General features: G+C 51.7%; 9 protein-coding genes across 9 annotated transcripts; 5 read left to right on the top strand and 4 right to left on the bottom strand.

The window, feature by feature from the left end:
- Nucleotides 1-1091: 1091 nt before the first annotated feature.
- On the top strand, nucleotides 1092-5824 carry PC9H_010236 (uncharacterized protein; the record flags this gene model as incomplete). Its single annotated transcript, XM_036779730.1, has 3 exons — nucleotides 1092-2067; nucleotides 2117-3991; nucleotides 4047-5824. The coding sequence occupies 3 exons, from the start codon at nucleotides 1092-1094 to the stop codon at nucleotides 5822-5824; spliced, it is 4629 nt and encodes a 1542-aa protein (XP_036629119.1).
- A 500-nt stretch (nucleotides 5825-6324) lies between these two features.
- Nucleotides 6325-7064, bottom strand: PC9H_010235 (uncharacterized protein; the record flags this gene model as incomplete). The annotated part of the gene is made up of 3 exons (XM_036779729.1): nucleotides 6325-6646; nucleotides 6699-6903; nucleotides 6962-7064. 3 exons carry the CDS (start codon nucleotides 7062-7064, stop codon nucleotides 6325-6327), a joined length of 630 nt encoding a protein of 209 aa, XP_036629118.1.
- An 816-nt stretch (nucleotides 7065-7880) lies between these two features.
- Nucleotides 7881-8460, bottom strand: PC9H_010234 (uncharacterized protein; the record flags this gene model as incomplete). The annotated part of the gene is made up of 2 exons (XM_036779728.1): nucleotides 7881-8327; nucleotides 8383-8460. The coding sequence occupies 2 exons, from the start codon at nucleotides 8458-8460 to the stop codon at nucleotides 7881-7883; spliced, it is 525 nt and encodes a 174-aa protein (XP_036629117.1).
- Nucleotides 8461-11467: 3007 nt separating this feature from the next.
- Nucleotides 11468-14705, top strand: PC9H_010233 (uncharacterized protein; the record flags this gene model as incomplete). The annotated part of the gene is made up of 11 exons (XM_036779727.1): nucleotides 11468-11698; nucleotides 11755-11882; nucleotides 11938-12017; nucleotides 12069-12121; nucleotides 12182-12222; nucleotides 12271-12438; nucleotides 12497-12703; nucleotides 12762-12974; nucleotides 13027-13433; nucleotides 13487-13744; nucleotides 13801-14705. 11 exons carry the CDS (start codon nucleotides 11468-11470, stop codon nucleotides 14703-14705), a joined length of 2691 nt encoding a protein of 896 aa, XP_036629116.1.
- Nucleotides 14706-15219: 514 nt separating this feature from the next.
- PC9H_010232 (uncharacterized protein) lies at nucleotides 15220-15952 on the bottom strand (the record flags this gene model as incomplete). The annotated part of the gene is made up of 3 exons (XM_036779726.1): nucleotides 15220-15492; nucleotides 15541-15749; nucleotides 15889-15952. 3 exons carry the CDS (start codon nucleotides 15950-15952, stop codon nucleotides 15220-15222), a joined length of 546 nt encoding a protein of 181 aa, XP_036629115.1.
- Nucleotides 15953-16783: 831 nt separating this feature from the next.
- On the top strand, nucleotides 16784-17822 carry PC9H_010231 (uncharacterized protein; the record flags this gene model as incomplete). The annotated part of the gene is made up of 5 exons (XM_036779725.1): nucleotides 16784-16812; nucleotides 16897-17091; nucleotides 17147-17339; nucleotides 17400-17510; nucleotides 17568-17822. The coding sequence occupies 5 exons, from the start codon at nucleotides 16784-16786 to the stop codon at nucleotides 17820-17822; spliced, it is 783 nt and encodes a 260-aa protein (XP_036629114.1).
- A 69-nt stretch (nucleotides 17823-17891) lies between these two features.
- PC9H_010230 (uncharacterized protein) lies at nucleotides 17892-18479 on the bottom strand (the record flags this gene model as incomplete). The annotated part of the gene is made up of 1 exon (XM_036779724.1): nucleotides 17892-18479. The coding sequence occupies one exon, from the start codon at nucleotides 18477-18479 to the stop codon at nucleotides 17892-17894; it is 588 nt and encodes a 195-aa protein (XP_036629113.1).
- A 604-nt stretch (nucleotides 18480-19083) lies between these two features.
- Nucleotides 19084-19423, top strand: PC9H_010229 (uncharacterized protein; the record flags this gene model as incomplete). The annotated part of the gene is made up of 2 exons (XM_036779723.1): nucleotides 19084-19180; nucleotides 19227-19423. 2 exons carry the CDS (start codon nucleotides 19084-19086, stop codon nucleotides 19421-19423), a joined length of 294 nt encoding a protein of 97 aa, XP_036629112.1.
- Nucleotides 19424-20504: 1081 nt separating this feature from the next.
- On the top strand, nucleotides 20505-21505 carry PC9H_010228 (uncharacterized protein; the record flags this gene model as incomplete). The annotated part of the gene is made up of 4 exons (XM_036779722.1): nucleotides 20505-20769; nucleotides 20825-20950; nucleotides 21011-21132; nucleotides 21194-21505. 4 exons carry the CDS (start codon nucleotides 20505-20507, stop codon nucleotides 21503-21505), a joined length of 825 nt encoding a protein of 274 aa, XP_036629111.1.
- Nucleotides 21506-21826: the final 321 nt, after the last annotated feature.

The following is a 21826-nucleotide window of genomic DNA, read 5'->3' as shown; positions in this document are numbered from 1 at the left end:
CGACCCACCACCTCCGACTACCGAGCCTCGCCGCCTGAATCAGCTAGCGAATCATATCAGTCACTCGGATGATGCTATCAGTAAACCCAATAGCATGATCTAGTTCACGGGGCATCAGCACTACTGTGATGCAGAAGCGGCTGATACAGCTAATGCTGTATGGCGATGGCAGCATGAATGTTTGATGAATCACGACGAAGACCCCACAGATCGAGGAGCATGGATGATAAATGGGGCTCCCAGTCAATAGTTGAATGGCGGACCCCTCGTTCCTTACTACCGCCTCTTGGGGTTTACTCGTAAGCACAGTGGCGGTACCGCACTTACCGCGAGTCATCTAATCGTATACAGCACTAAGATTGAAACGAGAGGCACAAAAGACGCGCGTACTTGAAATGGAGGGATGGCGTACCATTGAATCAGCATGATTGTTCGCAACAGCACAAAGTCGTCCATTGCTCAATTTGCAGGAGGCAGAGTTGGTAACCGCATCGCGCGCAAGAGGGTAGATTGATAGACAGGCTACGCAAAGCCAGGCCGTTGATGCAACAGGTGGCCAACCTACCGCGACCCGGGATTCATGGGGCTGATAAAGTTTACTCGTGTGTAGTTCAACGCATGCTTCGAGGTCTGAATGCTGGTTTCAGAATAAACATACCTGAAATCAGAAGCTGGAGAAAGAGCACCAACTTGAGAAGCGCTGTGCCGCAGACATGTTCTGTGGCATATCGTGGTGACGACGAAGCCGGACGTATCATGTCTCTGAATTCAGGATTTATACTTCTACAACATAGCGTGAGGACTGAAATATTGACGACCGAAGCGAAGAATACATGAGTTCAACGAGAGACGGACTTGGGCATGCAGTTGAAAGGCAGCCCCTGTATACTTAGCGCCGGTATAACACGTGGGTCTTGTTCCTAATTGGGAAGTCGGACGCTCGAACCGAACGTCCGCCTGTTCGCCAAAGCAATCCTGACCGACGACTACCACGACCACTGACCACGACGTGCCACGGCGACAAAGCAACGCGCTCAACTTTCACTTAAATAACGAGCTCACGGCATGAACGACATCTCATCGGTAGCGATATGACTAGCCAAGGTATGCTTCTTTCATGGCTGTTCAGCGCCTTCCATTCAGGACGCGTTTTTCTTTCGTCACCAGCCCCCGAAGAGAACTGGGACGAGGATTTCGAATTCGCGGCCTCAGCAACGAAGAATCAACATAGAATGCCACGAAGAAACGATATCGACAACGATGGCTGCGCGCTTCCCCGCCAGTCGATAGCCAGCTCACATTTAACGGAAGATTGGGACGACCCCCAGCCTACACGACGTTCAATCGTATTTGAAGACAAGTTAAATATTGCAGGACCTTCAACTCCTACGAAACGACCAATCCCCCAGGGTCCGGAGACGGAAAATTGGGACGACGACTTTGATCTAGATGCCAACTCACCAGCCCGAAGGGGCTCACCCAGAAAGCCTCCCACGACGCCATCACGCACGCACCCGTTGGATGCAGGACCTCGACGGAAGACCCCCCGCCGACGGAATGCTCGCACGGAGAACTGGGATGATGACTTTGAGCTGGAGGATTCAGATGATGAGGACGCGGAGTTTGGGTTTCACGGCGATGAAGAAGATAGAACGGTCACTGCGCGTTCTCGCCGAACCGCGCCAACGAAGGCAGCACCGACTCCTCCCCCGCCTGTCCCCCCTCTTCCGAACCTCAGTATCAGCGCCCTAAACGCGAACTATCATATTTCAGGGACGGAACGCCCTTTCCCCAGGTCCCCCACTACCTCCGTGTTCTCCGTACCAGCGACGACGACATCGGGCCGCGACAGCGTTGCAGGGCACTCATATCATACGACGAATTCGCAAACACACCTTGCTCTTAGGCCGACCGTCAGTAGGACAAGCGCAGGGCGGAGTGGCGGGTTCAGCGGCCTACCCCCTAGTCCACCCATACACAAAGAACGTGAACGAAGGCGGCTGAGAAAGAAGAGTCGTCCACCGAGGCTGGAGGAAGGCGTATTCGAGTTAGTAGAGAGAGCAGAACGTGCGTGATCCCCTCTTATGTGCCATTCATAAGCTGACAACCCCTTCAGCGAATCCCAAACGATTCTCTGGGTCTAGCTCTAGCGCGCGTGCGAGCTTCGACTCACAGCGATCCTCCGATATAGATGCTAATGTTCGAGCGCGGCATGCAAGTCCACTTTCGGAGGTAGCCGCCGCTGATACAGCGGACAAGGAGAACGTGAAAGAGAACGGCAAGACAAAGACGCCTCTTTTGAGCAGGATCGGTTCGGTCGGGAAGAGGTGGGGCGTACGCAGAAAGAGAGCGAGCACAGCACCAAGCGATGTCGTTCTCAACGAAGACATCGGTGACATGGATGTCGACTTGACGCGTACCCCCCGCCCTCCAAGTTCTCTGTCGCAGACGATAACTCAGCCATTCGCGCTCCCCACCCAGGCCACGTCCTCCACGCAACCGATCGTGATTACCAACACTCCCGCCCACCAGCGCCATATTCCTTCCGAATCGTCGTCTCCTTCGCCAAAGCAAGGTCCCTCGTCCAGCTGGTTTTTTCGGACGCCTAGCAAAGAAACTAGTGGGACGGGGACGTCGTCGAGCTCCAATCCCAGCTTGACAGACGTCAGGGAACTGCGGGAGAAGAAGAGCACCGGGTTCTTCAGCACGGATGACGAGTTCGGGAGCAATGGGAGCGGCGGTATCGCCAACTTCCTCATGAACTCACCATCCAAACTTGTCAAGCGGAAGTCACTTGGATTTGTTCAGCTCCGACGGACGAAACTGGACGCGACCGACGTCGCATCTTCACCATCCCCGCCTTCGTCATTTGGCGCGTCTCCTCCAACGAGCAGATTTCGGTCCGCAACACCTTCGTCAAGTTCAGCCGCTCCATCGCCATCGCCATCTGCGACACCGAAGAAGAGCGCGCAGCAAGGACTTGGGGTAGGCATGGGCGCGCGGCCTACTTCTATGTATCCCCAATCAAGTCAGAGCTCTGGCCAAGGTCAACCGAGGCATGCTAGCTATGGTGGCGCTGAGGTCGCTAAATCGGCTGAGGCGGCTAGTCGGGGTGTCAGCACAAACAGTGGGAGGAATAACGGGAAGCAGAGAGAGAGGAGCCGGACGAGGAGCGCTTCTAGGTCCAAGGGGAAGGAAGCTGAGAGGACGGGAGAAGTGCCAAATGAGAAGGAGAAGGACGGTACTCGCGGGTTTATGGGAGGTATGCGCCGAATCAGTTTGGTCGGGAAGCATAAACGGTCGAAGAGCGCTGCTTCCCTTGCTCTTGTCGGCGAAAGCGGTGCCGCTGGCAGTGCGGGGGCGAGTGGAAGTGACGAGCCCTCTCTCCCTGACCTCCCGAAAGAGGCAGTGATGATGATGAACATGCACGCTTCGAGGGAAGGTAGCGATGGCACCGATGGCGATACCCACAAGACGCCTTCCAGACCAAACGTTCTTCTTCCACCGATCGAGCTTCAGCCACCCTCTCCACCGAGACACCGCAATTCTGACACGAAGGTGTCGACCTCGGCGCCCATTGGGAGCATAGCGAGTGGAATGGAAAGCCTTCTTACGCCGTCTTCCTCTCAATCCAGGTCGTCGCCGTTCACACCTCTGCCCACCATCTCCGGGTCCTCTTCTCCGTCACCCACATCGCCTTCATCGACCGTTCCCACTCCAACTTCACCCTCTCCGGTTCATTCTCCTAGCTCTACGACGCGTCGCTCTCCGGGATCTCCTGGACAAGTAGCTTCTTTAGGCCGTTCGACGGGTGTCAATATGGTTGTCAGTCCCGGGCCTACTGGTAGCATTGGCGTTGCCAGCGGCTCGAATAGCGTCCCAAGAAGGAACTCCCTTGGAGACCTCAAGATTCCCGCTCGTATCAGCCAAGCGCAGGTCAGTCTGAAGAGGGATTTGGGCATGGTCCGCGAGTTCGCCTCGAACATCGAACGTGAGTTTCACTCCTTTGGATTGTAGACCGCCTAAATATCTAAATATCCCTTCAGAGCTTAAGGACCTGCAAGCCGAGTATCATTCTCTAGTGGCCGAAGTGCAGAGTATCCTCGACGCACAAGCTCAAGCTTTCGCCCATCAACCCCCAGCCACTCAGTCTCGATCCATATCTCCCACCATTTTCCCTTTCGGCCGTCGCCATAGGTCAAACACCAACCCCTCGACCACCCCAGGCTCTGCTTCCCCCCATCACAATTATAAGCAACTTGCTTCTGCATTCTACACGCTTAATTCCAAGTACCGCATTACATGGGAGTGCGCCGAATTGCTCATGGAGCTTGCTGGTGGAACGCAACCTTCTACCGCCAGCGGGCCGACATCAAGCGCCTCGGCTCCTGTTGTTCCCGGCGTAGGAGCGACAGGATTGAAAAGTCGCGAACGTGCTATAACGCTAGCTGGAGATGAGTCCAAACCACCTACCCCTACTCCCGGTAGCGCCCCTCCGTCCAACCAGCATGGCCCTCCTCTCGCTAGTCCTACGAACATGGCTTGGCGCGCATCGACTGGGCGGCATGATCTCAGCCAACGCCAGCTTGTTTTGCTCAAGGAGATGCTTAACAACGCCGAATCATCCTTCGTCGGCGATGATGTTATCGCCGAGGAAGCAAGAGCTAGCTCGACGATGGTGAATAGGGATTGGAAATGGGGTGACGCCATGAACAGCACCGTCACCTTGCCGTCAGAAGAAACTTCCGCTTCGGCTGGCGCAAGCGTGGCGGCCAAGAAGAGGAGAAGCAGTCGCTTGGGGATGACCGGGTTAAGGGACCTTCTGCGCTCTTTGAAAAGGGGCCATACGGAGAGCATCATACCCCCACCCCTCCCAATCCCCTCTTCTACTTTGTCGCTCAGCACCGAAGAGTCATTAGACAGCCGAGACGGTCATCGCTACCCTCATCCGCACATCCCAAGTCATGGGCGGCGCCGAGCAAAGACCAGCACCGATCCCGATTCCATGCGGTCAGCCAAAGACGTACGCGCCACCTCCCCTTACGGTCATACGTCTCTTGTAGCAAAGTCATCACCAAGGCGGCCGTCACTTGCATCTATATTTCGCCTCGGACAGAAGCACAAGAATGCTGTCCCAAACGCCAATGCTTTATCCTCCACTGCGTCAAGCTCCAGTATGTCGGTTGACCACAGTGTAGAGAGCGGTGCAAGCGGGCGCATATCCAGGCAAGCTACTAGCGAGGGTGTTGGTGAAGAAGAAGATTGGGACCGACTAGACTCCGCTGAAGACCTCGACGACGTTGCCAAAGCTTTGGGTATACCAGCGGGCAGCGAGGCTTCTTCGACCGTTCGCGGTCGAGGTCGATCACCCTACTTCCAAGCTGATTCTCGGCCACCGTCGAATCCCGCCAGCCGACCTGTGACGCCGAAGCGAACCGCTAGCTCCTCGCAATCGTCTCTCGTTTGGGATGCATCGATGCCCCCTCGCTCGACTAAGTTGTCCAACGTCGAGGAGCATGCAGACGATACACCCACGGCTGAGCAACGAATTTATACGAAGTCGTCCAAAGGGAAATCAAGACCCGCCGCTAGCCCTTCTCGCCCTCCGTCTCGTTCCCAGAAGGTTGTATCAGGTATTCCGAAGTCAGGATCCGTGCGATCCATGCCTGTTCAGTCAGGCTTTGGCAACGGAGGGTTACCCGATTTCAAACTAGCGATGACGCCGGAGAATATCAAGCCATTGCTAGAGAATTCCAAAGAGGTATATTCGAGATTGACTGATTGTATTGCGGACATTAAAGGGTTACTGGCTAACGCAGTGTAGTATCTTTTTCAATTTTGTCGGACAGTTCGTTTTACTCTACATTTATCTTTCTGTCGTTGATAATTTCGTATCTCTTGTGCGCTTATGTGTTCTTCTATTTCTTTACATACAAGGCATCGTCGCAATCTTCTCTTCTCCCAAACTTGCATTGCATCACTTATTTAAATTCAATCTGTACAAGACCTCACAACTTGCTGTCGTTTGCTATTCCAAATCAATAAAGTACGATTTCTCTTGCTAGTTTGGCGTGGCCGTTTCTGTGACTTTCTTGAAGCAATTGATAGCTTGGTATGACTTCGATGACCTCAATGAAGATTTCCCTTGCGTCTGTGACATCGACCTTGGCAAAATATCAACAGGATAAATAATTAGACGGGTATACTACGCTCGTATTGGTTCAACAATTCTATCCACCATCCAGCAGTAGCCCAATGCTAAGACGCGGGTAGGGCATAATGAGCTCCAAGCGTCCATGAATTCAAGGACCGCACATACCAGAGTTAATGAACGGAGACAACAGCACCGCTGGCAGCGCGATGAGCGAGCTCAACAGTACTAGGCGACCTAAAATCGTCCCAGTTATGTCCACCAACAACCACCGTGTGGCTCCCAACATCCAGCCCCGAGAACCCGAAGTCATGGGTGGTGATGGACCCACTCTCATCAACAATATCGTTGAAATGGCTAACGATGTTCGAGTCGAAGCCAACTCGATGTCCGCTAATGCGGCGAAGATCGTGATCGAACAAACCGACGCTGGCATGGAACTGTTGGAAGACGATGATCTGGGTCTCGACTTCGCAGATCTGCTCAGTGATGATCCTATGAGGGAATGTCATGAGATTCCGAAGGGTTTCTAGAAGTTGGTAAGTACCGTTTGGCCATCTCTTGCAGGACAACTAGGCGCTGTTGGATTATCTCGATGGCTTGGGCGTGGCAAACGACGTGGCTCTCCTGTTCTACAACCTGGTTGAAGTGGACCGACCCATCGAAGTTGTCGACACCGTAGAAGTGATCAAAGTTGTCGAGGGAAGCATGTCCGCCCCAGTGGTTGAAAGATATCGCATTTCCGCGAGGGGCTAGAATGAACGATTTCAGTGAAGATATGGTTGTTGCAGTGCTTCAACACAGACGTACAGATTCTCTCAGTGGAACCGCTACCGTATAAGACTGGAGTCGACATGACCCCGATAAGCAGAGCAGAGAAGGTGATGAACTGAAGGACGACTTTGGTGAACATGTTGGTCTATAGGTTATATACGATTAGCGTAATAAGAATATACCGCCCATGGAGCCTCCGGCTTACTGTTTAATGGTAAAATGAATGCACTGATCGGTAGAATCGATGAAGAAAGAACGAATGAGGCAACCTGGCCAAGGAGAACGAAGGAAGAGAGCGAAAGAAGAAGATGAAGGTCGAAGTGATGACTTCTGCCGTCTAGAAAGGCTCATTTATACTCATATACGCGACACGGATCAGAGAGCCCCGGTGTGCCATGGGTGACCTATCATTGCGACCGTCTGCGCGCAATGTCTCTTTGATATTGATGCGCTCGCGTGTCATTCACGTCGAACGGTACAATGTCATCCAGTCCTAGACTATGGGGGGCCATGTGACTCTACATACAGCCGGCGCTGAAATGGTTGAGTAGCAGGACTACGCGGCACTGTCTAGGCGTCGTTGACTGCAGGCCGACGACCAGGAATTAGGAAGGAAACGAGGACGGGAGGGGACAGGCGCGCGTCACGATGATACTACGGCATGCTTAGCACTCGACTTTGCGAGTGAAGACACCGCGCCGTTATCGACAAAACTGCTAATTGACAGACAAAGTTGTCACCTTTGTCGGCAGATCGCCGACATGTCAGAGTTGGCGTGGTTTAAGACTGGCATAGATAAGGGCAGGGAGGTATCGGTTTCACAACCGGGGTGATATATTCTTTTCTAGTACGTTGTCACAGTAAATAGATTCCGAAGTTCGAGTAAAACTATGATGAGGTTAGACTTGGTTCGCTTTTAGGATCGAAGGCCGACAATACTCACAAAAATGGCGCTTTATCCAAGGATATACCCAGCAACGCCTTCGTCGGTGTACCCAGACTTGATAGCACTGTTCCTCTCCTCCCAGTTCGCAGTGTAAAAATGGTCCACATTGGCCGCGTTGAAGAGCCTGAACAGAGGCTGGCTTCCGCAGATCTGTGTAGGGAACACATATGCCGCAACGCCCTCCCTGGTATACCCATTCTTGGAGGCGCTGACGGCCTCCGCCTCACTGGTAGTGTAGAAGTGGTTTACGTGGGATGGGTTGTAGAGGCGGTAGAGAGGGATGGTAGAGACCTCTTGCGAAGCGTAGACGCGACCAGCGGTACCCTCTTGCTGGTACCCGAGGCCGATTGTGCTCTGCCATTCCGCTTGGTTGGTGGTGTAGAAGTGATTCACAGTCGCACCGTGGTATGCGCGATAGAGAGGTACTGCTGCGCGGGTGCGGGGGCAGGAGGGTTGCTGATTGGAGTGGGTCAGTGAGCATAGCGTACTCTAGGTGAAGAAGCGAACGTACCTCAGCAGTCTCGGCGGGGATGGCAGCAGCCTGCGTAGCGAGGAAGATGGAGGCGATGGTAGTGAAGGAGAACTTCATCGTGGATATAGAAAGTAAGTGGCTAGTAGGGAACTGCTTCGAGTCAGAACCAGAGGCCTGAGGAGCCTAGGATAGCTCACCATCGTTTATATAGCAGCGCAATCACAAGAGCGCATGCATGCGCCTTCGATTGAGAAGGTGAATAAGAATCAGTGCCGACGGGACACGGTATAGCTCGCTTGCTCCAGGAACAGTGGCTGAAAGAACGCGCACGCAGCATTCATCCACAAGACTGTTCCGGTCCTCGATCTTGCATACGCTGCCTCGATCTGGCGGTATCTACATCTGGTGCTGCATGGGTCGTTGATAGGGCTTATACAAGCGTATGAACTCCCATTCGAATACTTTGGCCTAACCACCGCCGATGAACCCTATCATAACTGTTGATTCCACTGTCAATCAAAGACATTGTAGGATTTGTACTACAACAGTCGAAGGTCAATATGAGCCATGTTCCACGCGCCCAAGAACGCACCTCGAGGCCTCACGATGCACCAGATGATCATCATACAAAGAGCCAGGGTTACCACAAGGTGACGATGCGGGAGTCACCGACTTAGCACGATGCCAACGGGAAGACGGGTCGATAAACGTCGACGAAATTCGGTAATTGAGCACGGTTCACCCGAATTCGAAGGGAATCCACGAGCTCAAGTTGGTTCCCGGCGTGGATGTGAAAACGGACACTTAAGGGCCATGCCGTCGTAACCCTCTTGTTCTATCCAGAAAGCGAGATATGGTAAGTTTCTCAGCAAGTACGAGTAGAAAACGCGCAATAGCCTGTTCAACGGTTCTGCAAGAGTGTACCTCTCGAGTAATTCCCTGTAAACGAGTCGGCAGGCACCACGGAGGGCTCGAGTTCGTGGCGCGGTCTCCCCTTTCCCACACTTACAAATATGATCCCACACTCAGAGGTTCCTCTACTTGACTGACTTGGGCCAGTCAGTCAACAGTCACACACTACATGTCCTCACTTATATCGCTGAAGGACGCCAAACTCATGGTCCACGCGACTCTTCCAATCCTCTGAATACGCATTGCTCGACTATAAACGATGTCAGCGTTGAGGACAAGCTACAGAGTTTGATTCATATTCGATTTGGGTGAGTTTGCCCATGCATACGCCATACGCGGACTTCAGAGCAAACACAGAGCTTCATAACGACAGTAACAAGGCTCGAGGGCAAGCAATCAAATAATCATCGTTCGCTGAAAACGAGTACTACATGGGGCAATTTCCAGATGGGAGGCAGGAGCGCAAGGTGAAGACAGAGGGTTGACCGCGAGGCCTGCCTTTTCCGGCATTAAATCTGAGGCTACAGGAGGGCGTCTATAAGATGCTGTGAGTTCATATGTTCACCGTTAGATGGAGCATGTAACGCCCAATGTTGACCCCATTCCGTCTAGACTACCTCCAGGCCTACGACGTCTTTGTTCCGGGTACTTCTTCACATATACGGAGAATCTTCGATGGCTCGACCTTGCCTTGAGTTTCCACATGTTTGCTCCGCATGCCTTACGTCTGTCTTCCACGAGGAGCGATTGCGCCTTCTTACTCAGCTCTTGTCGTGGACTCGGAATGTCCGGGCATATCGAAGCTATCAATTGCTCGCGACCTAAAAAATATACAGCCACCAACCTACATCGTTAAACGATTGATTAGACGAGGTGGAAAGGATGTACGACGCATGGGGAGGAGCGGTTCGGACTCGTCATATCCCACTAACAGGTGTCGCAAGCTGCCCTGGATTACGCTCCCGTCAGCGCCAGTGCTATCTCTCCTTGAGGTAGACAAAATACGGTCTCATCTCCCCACCTCCCCATATGCCGACTACAATATGAAGTTCTTAATCGTGCCTGTGACTTTTGGCGACCATCAAGAAGATTGTGCACGGACGCCGCGCGCTGGCTACGAAGCGAGGCCAGCTGGTTGACGTTGACGTAGTGGACCAGGGCTTTCGAGAAGACGACGCCTGCAGTTCCTGTTCGTGACCAGCTTGTGCGGCTATACGGGGAAGCTACGTCAACACGCATAACTCATATGCCTTTGGTGAATTATTTCTCTATCTTCAGCCGCTTTGACAGCGGTTTGACTATCTATATATATAGGTTGGTTTTCTTCTGTACCTGGCACGGAGGCGTCTATTTGTGATACACTCTTCGACAACATATAAAGCCCTTAATATATTGAAGTTTCCTAATCCCCACGCAGTGGTGCCGCTTCCTCTGGTCTAAACGAACTGGGACACTTGACATACACGCCATTTTGGGCGAATATTAAAACATACCGAAGTCAATACTCGGCGACTGCTTGGCGACATATCAATGAAAGAATCACGACAGTCCCAATAACAGAAACATGAAGGCTCTCAGTGTACGAAAGAGACGCTCATTTCTGACACATGATGCGGTCATTACTGGTTCTCAAAGTAGAGTAGGTTCCTGTTCAATGGCAGCCATGTTGTCCGCCTGCGCTGACGCGGCTGATTTATTTCACCACATCACCACACCCTCATCATCAGTTCACTCGTTAACCCTCCTTCGTGTCCAATGTGCCATCGTGTACACGGTGAGGAAAATCGATGGACAGACATTAAGAAGCTCGGCGGCGCTCATTAGGCCTTCTCTCAGCGCTGGAGGTAGAATGGAAGCCTGTTCATTGGTGTCAGGTCTATGTGCATGTAGGCAGCTCCCCTCGCGACTGGGTGTCTTCACCAACCCAATTTCACGACCTTGCCCAATATAGTCCTTTCATCTCATGTTGCTGTATACAGGGCTCCAAATTCGACGTGTCAGCGTCAAGATTCACCATATTGCCGCACCACGCCCATGCAATTAATCAGTTCGAAGCTTGAATGGCCGATGTTTCGGTTCTACTGATATCAAACTTGCCAGGAATAGAGTACGACAAAGCCTGCAGGTAGCTAGTAAGTCTTCGCGTGGCAGGTACATGAGGCACTTGTTAACGGTTATAAGAACTGCAGACGAACCACAGCCCCCCTTCGGCATGAATACCTCTCGCCCCCCTCAGTCGACAGCCCATTCGGTAATCGGGCTCATCGCTGGAGCCACGTCCGTTCTCAAACCACGTTCAAGTCGACACCAAGCAGACAGCAAAAAGGGCATTCAAGATCCTACCCCCGCTTCGGAGATTAAAGGCAAAGAAATATGCTGCCCATCCAACGGCAAAAATATATGTGTTAGTGCAGACGGCACTCTGGGCGAATTCGGAGAGAAGGTGAGCTACTACGTCATCGCCTTTTCGTACACACTTATCGCATTGTTCCACAACAGAATAGCAATGTCGTGGAGCTTCATAGCCGTATCATCAAGGACGAGAAACAGTTGACATACTACATCAGTGGTATAGGAACATATAGCGACTCGGACATCCGTCGTTGGTGGGATTCAGCAGTCGCAGCGTATGGCCCTTTATTTAGCATGAGCTAGCTCGATCTAATTTGTTCCATTGCCCAGGTCGTTTCAAAGAAATGTGTTGAAGGCTTATGAATGGCTTTGCAACAATTACGAACCGGGAGATAGGATATTTCTTTTCGGTGGGTCACTTGTCACCTGGAAAACCTTTTGAATGCTCACGCCCCTTCAAGGCTTTTCTCGCGGTGCATATCAAGTCCGCGTGATTGCAGGGATGATTGAACGAGTGCGTGCTGTGCAGCGTCCCACATGACGCAGTGAACTCATCTCTACATTCACTACATAGGTCGGTCTACTTTATAAAGGAAACAACAGTCAACTTCCGTCGTAAGTACACAAAGATCCACTGAGCCATTCTTTGACACATTACTACAGTGTGCTGAAGTTGTATATGAAGGCAATGGAGGAACCAGCAAGTCAGATTAGGGAAGACGATTTGGATCAAACTTCAACTGAGGGACTATCGGAAGTAGAAAAACAATGCAGAATATTCAAGAATGCCTTTTCACAACCCGGCGTCAAGGTCCATTTCGTAGGCGCGTGGTGAGGCTCTATTGATGTTTGCGAGTGGTTAGAGTCATCTACTTAATATAGTCAACAGGGACACAGTATCATCGGTAGGAATAAGAAGAGAACCATGCCTGCCTGAGACAACCAACGGGATGGGGCACGTCTGCCACTTTCGTCATGCGCTCGCTCTCGATGAGCGACGTGTGAGATTCTGGCCAGAACATGCAAGCAGTTCCGCTCATGCGTCTTCTGGTGGTGATGTAAAGGAGGTTTGGTTTGCGGGATGCCATTCTGATATGTCCGTGACATTTTTATCGTCATTGCATTATCATTTTATAATTAACTGCTCATTCTAGCGGTGGGTGGAGTACCTTGAATAAAGAGCTTGACAGCTTTGGGCCTGCTCTGCGGTGGATGACATACGAAGCAATGAACAATGGTCTTCGCATGCACCAGCATACAAAGGGATGGGCACCGTTGACTCCTTCCGTGTCACTGGTGGGTTTTTGGCACATCTTCGAATATCTTCCTTTGCACCGTCCCTCATATAAGCGTGGCACCTCGCGGCGGTAAGCAAAAATTGGGTCTGTATATTCATACGCAACACTCATTGCATGCCAGACTCCACAACGGTGCTCCTCGGCGGATCCTTGACGGGCAACGGATCCATAAATCTGTCTTCGAGGCCATGGGGATTGATACAGACGAGTTACTTTCTTCAAGCCTAGAAGTGACCAATTCTGCCGGTCCATCAGAAGAGACTGAAGCACCTACTGTCCCACAAGCATATAAACCGCTAGCACGCTTCTATGACGAGGAATCTCACACTTGGGATGATATCCGTCGTCTTGTCGAGGAAAGGCTAGAAGATGATCCTTTCGCATCCGCTGACTTTGCGGTGCGGCTGCTTAAAGGTGCAGCGGACTCAGATGACACAAGATTTGAAGCCGCTATTGGTGTTCTCAAGGGCCACGTTCTGTTCAGTCAGAGCCAAGCCATTGGAGGTCCAGGATCCGCATTCAGCGAGAGTAAGCGACACCAGAATGGCTGTCATTTGTTATAGATTCTTACAAGTTACCAGGACAGGGACTGAAACCTCTCGCTGAAGTGTCAGCAGATGTCTCCGACTTCCTGCTATTGACTCTGGAGAAAGAAGTCGGACGGAAGCAGAATAGGCGTGCTGAAGTTATCACAGTCCTTCTACTAGCGCTGGCAATTGTTCCTCCCAACCACAAGGCCCAACCGAATGTCTCTGTGTTCCGCAACATTGCTGCAGCTCTGCAGGACGACGGATCTTGGAAATCTACTTATCGGCAAGTTGTCCGACATCATGTCAATAGTGAGTTACCTCCCAAGCGTATATATATCGACGTACCTTATAATTCCCCTTTACAGAACCACTCGTCAAAGTAGCGGCAGGTCAACAGCGTTCGGTTGAGTATGTTGGCTTCTCAAGCCATAATGAAGATTTCGTCTTCACAGGTTCTTATGGGGCAATTGTGATCTGGGACTGCAAAACGCAACAACGCATAACCACATTGCGCTTTTCAAGTACCAATTGTCGGGATGTCAGATCAGTGGAAATTTCGGAAGATGGTTTGCGATGCGCAAGCGGGCATGCTGACGGATCTGTTCGATGGTGGAACATAGAAACTGGCGACTCCCTACTCAAACTGAAGCCCGAAGGAACCATTGACCGGGTACGCACGGTGACACTCTCATCTGACGGGACGAAAATCGCATCTGGCTCGGTTGGCGGGATAATTCGGATATGGGCTACAGAGACAGGCAAGGACCTTCACGGTCCTATGAAAGGTCATGGAGATTGGATCAATGAGGTGGTATTCTCCCCTGATGGGTCTCGCCTTGCCTCCGGCTCTGACGATCACACCATACGGCTTTGGGACACTAGCAACGGGAAGCAACTGAAAGTCATGGAGGGGCATACGCATGATGTCTGGTCGGTTGCATTCTCCCCCTCAGGGGACCAAATTATTTCGGGTTCATATGACAAGACGATCCGTATATGGGAAACAGAATCCGGGAAGATGACGAAGATGTTAGAAGGGCATACACAGTGGGTCTATTATGCAGCATTCTCGCCGACCCAGACCTTCGTTGCATCGGGTTCTGGAGACGGGACTGTTCGCGTGTGGGACCAAAGCACTGGAGAGACATTAGCTGTCTACAAGGCAGGGAATCCTGTCCGGTCTGTCGCTTTCTCCAGCGATGGAAAGAAGATCATTTCTGGTTGTGATAATGGAGACGTTCATATTTGGGACGCTGGTTTACTTATTTAGATTTCATGTTTATGTCTTACTCAAATTCACGGTGCCCAACGAGTACTTTAAAACTGATCTTGTTTACGCAAACGAAGTAGCCCCAAGCCAAGAATGCGCAATAGTAGGCACACCCCATTTCTATACCTAGAAGCCTCACCTCTCATCCACGCACGGCAAAGGCCATGTAGATCACCGGCCATTGATAGAACTACGGAACACCTGCGCAGGCGTTTCTGGGATATGGGAGCATACAATGCTTACGCACCAAGACGATGGTCTATGATAAGTCAAAGCACCGATGCCGCCATGACCAAGATCAGGAGTGTGCAGCCTTCGAGCGCAACAGAATCCATCAGGAGGTTGGCCTAGACTGTCAGCCTCAGCAATCAACGCGCTTCGATCATCGGTTGGTCGCTTGGTCGGTCGGTCAAGACTCACGACATGAGATGAAGCTCCCTCAGGATGATTCGTTGTAGTTGACGATCATATAATAGGTCTATCGTACACCGTGCTCGCACATCCAGCTGACCTATCATCGCGGCTTCGGCCGCTTGGTCCCTACAACGCTATAGAGAATCTTCCCAGTATCCACAGGTGCTGCATTGCAAAAGTCGTAGGGGGTCCCTTTCGCAGGTGTCGAGTCGAAGTCGTAAGGAGAGTTCGATGCGTAAGGAACAATTCCGGAGAGATACTCAGAAGGCCTTCCGTCATAAGAAGAGCCTGCATATCCTCCCCCATATCCCCCATACGCCCCACTGTATCCCACGCGATGTACCCCGGTCGGTGGTTCCGAGGATAACGTTCTCTGAAATCCAAATAGTAGATTGGTTCATCAACGTAAACTAGTACTCACGTCGAGGTTAAAGGGCATTGACGGGAGGAAGGAAGTCGGAGTCTGAGGCGCCTGAAGCTCGACTGAGAAGGATATAGTGATCGTTGCGAGGACGTGTTGCTCCTGGAAATCTACCGTTAATGGGCTGGACATCCACGGCGCGTCTCGCAGCAGATCGTTGGCGAGTTTGTGGATATCCTCGAAGGACACAGCGGCCAAGACCTCTGAATCTGAACATGTCTCAAGCGAAATTCTGCTCCCGGTGCGGAGTCGTCTGTGAAAGCAACAGCCGTCGTGTGTCAGATAGGGGCGCAGAGAGATACAGAGGACCATATTCGCGAGCGCCACTCCCCATGATAAAAGACGCACATGCGAGATCGTAAGCACCAGTCCAAATCCCCCCAAGACCAACTAACGGTGTCCCGTGGTGCATCGTTCACTTTGAGAGCGAAGGTTTCTTTGATGTGTTGATGCTCTTCGTATTCCCGTGTGCCCTTACGATGTCTGAGGCGGATGCGGATGGCTTTGCTTCAAGTCAGTTGGGAAATCGATAGATCGCGGTGAGAACGAACGGCTCAGGGATGTGATGTATATTTGCAGCGTAATTGACCGGGCATCGCCTTACCTTCGATGTATATTCTGGGGAAAGCACCCCTTGTCCTCTTGCTAAACATGGATGAGGATCGTGAAGTTCATCATAGATGCAAGTTTGCTACTCACTGAGTCGGATATCTATCATCTCCAGGGCCCACAGACATCGTCTTGGTGGGGGCTAGAGGTCAGGCAACAAATGCGAGCTATTTGGGAACGTAGTCCTGCGTCGACGGTCGGTCGCGAACAAGGAAAAGCTGTGCAGTTCACAGCATCAGCGTCAGTTCCGTCTGGGCGTCCACCTTATCGCCCGTCACCTTATCGCCCGTTGACAGTCGTGGACAGCGGTAGTCACGAAGGTCGTCCCCGTGGGCCCTGGACGAGTCTCGACGCTATTCGAGTGCTTGTAGTGTACTGAAGTTGGTCAGTTCATTGTCACCCGGTCGCCTAGAGAAGTACTGCGTGATTATTCAAGACACATAAGTTACGGTCGTAGAGTTGGTGGCGCGGGCGCTTAACGGGAGTAAAATCCGGTGTACAAATAGGCTTCCACACTGTTGTTGTTCTAGTCACCGTCCACCACGCGATATGGCAGGGCGCTGAACTGCCTTAAGTATCGGCCGTCGTGGAATATTTCCAACACTATGCACCCCCTCTTCTTGTACCACTAGCAATGTCGGAAACAGATTATCAGCGACATCGGTGAGTAGCTCGATTCCTCCTTGTTTCGTATGTTTCTCATTCAATTCTCTAGGATTTACGTTGAAGGTGATTGATCCAGAACAGATCTCGTGCAAGAGGCGAAGCAGCTGACACGACTCTGCCTGCAGCCATTCAAATACGGGTGAAATCTCCGCATCTTCACCACACCAACGATCAGACAAGATGGCTGTCTATCTCGTTCAAAGTCAACAATGAAATCAAGGAGGAGCGGATACACTGGATATGGGGGGATCTTGATTGGATATTTAAATCGCCTGTGTGAGTTTCACACCCGTACGCTATGCTGATGCCTCACCGAAATCGTCGATTACAGTGAACTTTGCTCGAGAAATAAGGCGTTGATCGAGATTAGACCAGGGCTCTCGTCGACGACCGACTCAGAGGTCTTCGCTGGGTTAACGTTCGAAGATATCATTGCGTTCGCAAGGAGTCGCGGGCACGCGATCGTAGACTTCCAACGAGACCATCAGCTCGCGTCAATCATCGTGCGGGTCAGAGTTTCTAATGTATGTAACATCTACATTTACCACCAATTTTAGTCAAGCGACATTTACTACTTGAACCAGACTCCTGAGCGATATGGATATGAAGATGCCCGACAAGATGTCAAGCGGAGGGACAGCCTAAAAGACCGGGTGTCGGGTTATCTCGAAAGGCCTTTCAGGCGTAGTGAAAGGGTGAGTTCTTCCACTCCATTACTCCAGAGTGACTGATATAACAGTTCGACACCATAGCACGAAGTGCCACAGGACTACTGGGTGGGAGCGACCCCCTACAGCACGCCGGCTATGCCGCCTTTCCCGACGGACTGGAGGGACCCGTCAGCGGTGTACCCTCCTGGCCCGGCCGCGCCTATGTATGAAATACCGCAGCCCTGGCAAGACCCAATGCGCCAAGTATCACCGCAAGCTTGGGCGGACCCCGAGCCGTCAGATACCGGGAAGATTGAGTATACGGTCGTGGGCACCCGCAGGCCGAAGCCTCATTGATTTGACTGGACACTCAATTCGGGAGTGCTTGTGATGAATGATTGCGTGCAGTTACGAGCGCTGTCGTATTTAGTGCTCAGTTTTCAATTGTATGGGTTCCATTTCGCGTCGTATCGCCCGCTCGACCCTAAGACGTCTGATCAAAGAGGACAGGCACCGATAAACCAGCCAAAACGAACACCTTGGTTGCAAAGTCACTCTTGGTTCGTCACCGCGATTATGGATGAAGCGTCTAAGTACGAGCGCGGCGTCGATCTGGGATGGTTCTTCTTCCGCCTGCGCTACGAGGACAGATCCAAACGCAGGAACTTCCAGAACCTGCGCTTGCTGCTTGTGTGGGGGATCTGCATCACGGGCAAGGAGAAGTGCACGGTCGCGGATATCTTTGAGGAATTGCCAGGATTGGAGTGTTTTGAGGCGATGAGGGATGATGTGACGTGCACGCGGGATGCGAGGGACGGGACAACTCGGGTAGTTCGGTGGAGGTGCCAGAAGAACGAGGCGTGGCGTCGTGATTGGGAGAAGGGTGTATCGACTGTAGATCCTGATTCGCCTCTTATTCCGTTCAGCTATTTTTAGTGCCAGTGAGTCCTTGAACCTCATCACTGTGCGCGTGTGCCTACCCATTGCATTGCCACTAGAACTGTTCAGGTCCATTATCTGGTGGCGGCGCTCCCTTCCGCATACGCTCTCAGCCCATGTTGACTACAATCTGCAAATGTGTTCGCGATTAAGCAAAGATTGCGGACTATATCGGGTACTATCGTATTTTCGTATGATATGATAATGTGTCGATATAACCTCTATCCGCGTGTTTGCCGTTGGGTATAGACGGATGATTGTACGTCCAAAATGATGTACTCTGTGCGCTCGAGACCCTTGCGCGCTGGAGGTATTTCGGACCCGGTGTTGTACAGAGTTGCCATTGGTGGTTTATGGCAGGGGTTGCGTGTTAGTCGAGTCGAAAGCACAGTGGACAAGTGCGAGAGGAGAGTGGAGCCGTCTCGGTGGCGTCGGTCTCTTCGTATACCGTAACCGTGTCTGCTTCCATCTGGGAATGTCTTCTCTAGCTCTCTAGCAAGTATCTGAACTGAGAAGTAAACGTGGTGCGCGTGAAAGTCTCGGAGTTGCTTCGGAGATTGTAATACCTGGGTTGGAGCCGACAACGAAAGCGCCCAGTTTACAGTGCCACCATGACGTCCACTCCAAAGACATCCCGACATGCTACAGCCGCTGCTTCCCTCAAACTCAAACCACCACCATGTCTCCAATAATCCCAGTTCGCTGCGTCGTCTTCCCGAGCGCCTTCATCAGGGCCTCATTTGCTCGATCCATGAGTTCTGGGGCTTCGTCAAAAAGTACGCATACATCCACCCAACTATGCTCATCATTGACGGTTCGTAGATCCACTAAAGCAGTCTAAGAACTCGGCCAAAGAAGCCCGAGAAAACTCGAACAATCCCATCGACGCCGCATCTCCACAACGCTTGGAAAAGCCGTCCAAAGATGCGACAGGGAACAAGGAAGGGATCGGTATGGTTGACCAGGTTGGGAGCCAGAGTTCGACGGCCAAGAAAAATCAGGGAAAGTCGTCAAAGTAGCGGAGGTTACTGGGATATTCAGCGGTCGACAGTGTTCATTGTGAGTGCCCGGATCGTGTGCAGAACCATAACGAAGTTGACGGTCTTTTCGATTCTAGTCTTTTTGTCCCCGTTTATATTAGTATACGAGAATCGACGTCCGTTGTTCCTGACAATGAATTTCGGAATGATATAGTTCTACAACGCGCCTCCCGAGTACCCATACTCTAGCGAAGGGGAGGCAAATTGTATATGCGCATCCTAATAGTGTGCATACATGAATGGTCCTTGGTTTCTCGACGGCGTCTCTACGTTTCATGAACTCCAACTTCAACAAGGTCCGCTTGGTGGAAGTCACAAAACTGGCACTAAAACGAGCTATATGCTGCCCGGGCGCATGTCTCCGTCAAGGAGGACATACGGAGTATCAACACGCTGCCTGGGCCATGGTACGTCCTCCGCAAATGAAGATTGCGGTACACGACACCTACCCTCAGATTCCTCAGATCAACAAGCTACGCGAACTATTCTATAGTGCTTTGTGGACAAACTTACTTAGAGCAAGAGCTCTCCAGGACGACATCTCGGCTTCGAGTACAGGGTTCATAGGGCCTATATGATGTAGCGACGGCGAAATAGAGTCAATAGAGTGCGTATTTGAGTCTCGTGCTTCTCATCCTAATTGCAGAACTTTGTCCCTCGTTGATCGTTCTCTCCTCTGGCCATGAAACAGGGTATTGTGTTTCCTGACGGAGCTGACCATTCGATTCTCAGCGGTCGTCCCTTCACGCTTTGATTCACGCCTGCGCTATCTTGGTCAAAGATTCTAGCACATACCCCTTGTCGTGCCGGCATGTTTGTGTATCCCATCTCACGAATGCTAAAGTGGCTATCGCAATGGGTGATGCCTGATTCATCGGAGCCACCAAATACCACGCATCCCCTAATAGCATGCTCCAAGGCCTCTCTTACCCGCGTTGTACTCAGCGTTGCTGACAAGGGAGCTTCGCGAATTCCCACAGGTGTCAGGCCCGCGAGACATCCCTCTTCCTGATTTCTTGGACGATCAAAACAACACAGATTAAGACGGATACGGCGAAAGATGTCGTACAGTAAGCTGGCCTCCAACGACGGACTGACCGTATTCGACGATCGTGTCGACATCGAGGATGGGGACTACCTTCAGGAACAGTTACTAGGCTTGGGGGAGCAGCATCGCCGCAGCCGCGACGAATACTGTTTTTCTCGACGGTGCACTCGAATCATCAATTCGCCCATAGTCCTTTGGTGTATCGTCCTCCTTCAGTTCGTCACTATCGGGGTACTCGTCTGGCGTATGGATTCACCTGAACAGAACAGTCTTTTCTGTATGTGCTTGTTCTCTCTACCTTATTCACATCCCAAGCTCAATGCCCCCGCTAGCTCCTGCGAATGAGGCTATTTCGTACAAGTACCACCGTTTCTTCAACGGCTTTGGACGCAATGTCTCCCCCTTCCAAGTCCCACCCTCGAAGGAACTCGACGACCTTTGGGAGGACCTTTACAACTGTACGTGAAACCACCATCCGCATCGATTTCTCAGCGATTTCACCCCGACTCTGATTCTAGTGGGTATATCACGCATCCCTACCTCCCAGGCCAAGCAGCTCCCAAATGCAACGGAGGCCATACCAGGGGACGAAGACAACTACATTGTCGAGCTCGACGTCTTCCATGAACTCCACTGCCTAGTGAGTACTCGATCCGCTATCGTAAATGGCTTTCTACCTACCGCCGCTTCGCCTTGTCTAGAATCGCATACGCAAAACGATTTATGCAGACCACTACCCCGACATGCGCCTTCCTCTCCCGGGAAACCAAGCCCATATGAGCCACTGCCTCGACTCGATCCGCCAGTCCCTCATGTGTTCGGCGGACGTCAGCCTTATCGTCTGGAAATGGGATGACGAGGCCGGGCAGTCGTTTCCCCGCGGCGATGTTGTCCATAGATGTCGCGACTTTGATAAGATCAAGGAGTGGGCGGCGGAAAGGCAGCTTATGGGTAACTTCAACGCGAGCGTGCATGTGGTGAATGAGTTGCCGTCGCCGCCATTGTTGTATTAGGTTACCCACCCTTGTTGACGATGATTCGTCCTTGGAAAATGATACCCTTGGGGAAACCTTGATATCCATATGGAGGAGCAGAGCTCGTCGGGTTTTTATCGCGTTGGTGCATCGATATCGACATCTATCATCGGCCAACCCTTCCGTGTTGTGTGCCATCGAGCAAGATATTTATAGCCTCTCGAGCAAAAGTGCCTATGACACGCGGTGAGTCCCCAAACATCACATATACTTGATATTACTCAGCTATCTGGCTAGCTTCATCAAACATAATCTATTCAATACCCCACGGCGAACAGATCACACGAGGACACTGTTCCC

This window comes from Pleurotus ostreatus (assembly GCF_014466165.1).
Source record: "Pleurotus ostreatus strain PC9 chromosome Unknown scaffold_7, whole genome shotgun sequence".
NCBI classification, from domain to species: Eukaryota; Fungi; Basidiomycota; class Agaricomycetes; order Agaricales; family Pleurotaceae; genus Pleurotus; species Pleurotus ostreatus.
The sequence above is the reverse complement of the archived record's forward strand: the minus strand, read 5'-3'. Positions and strand labels throughout refer to the sequence as shown.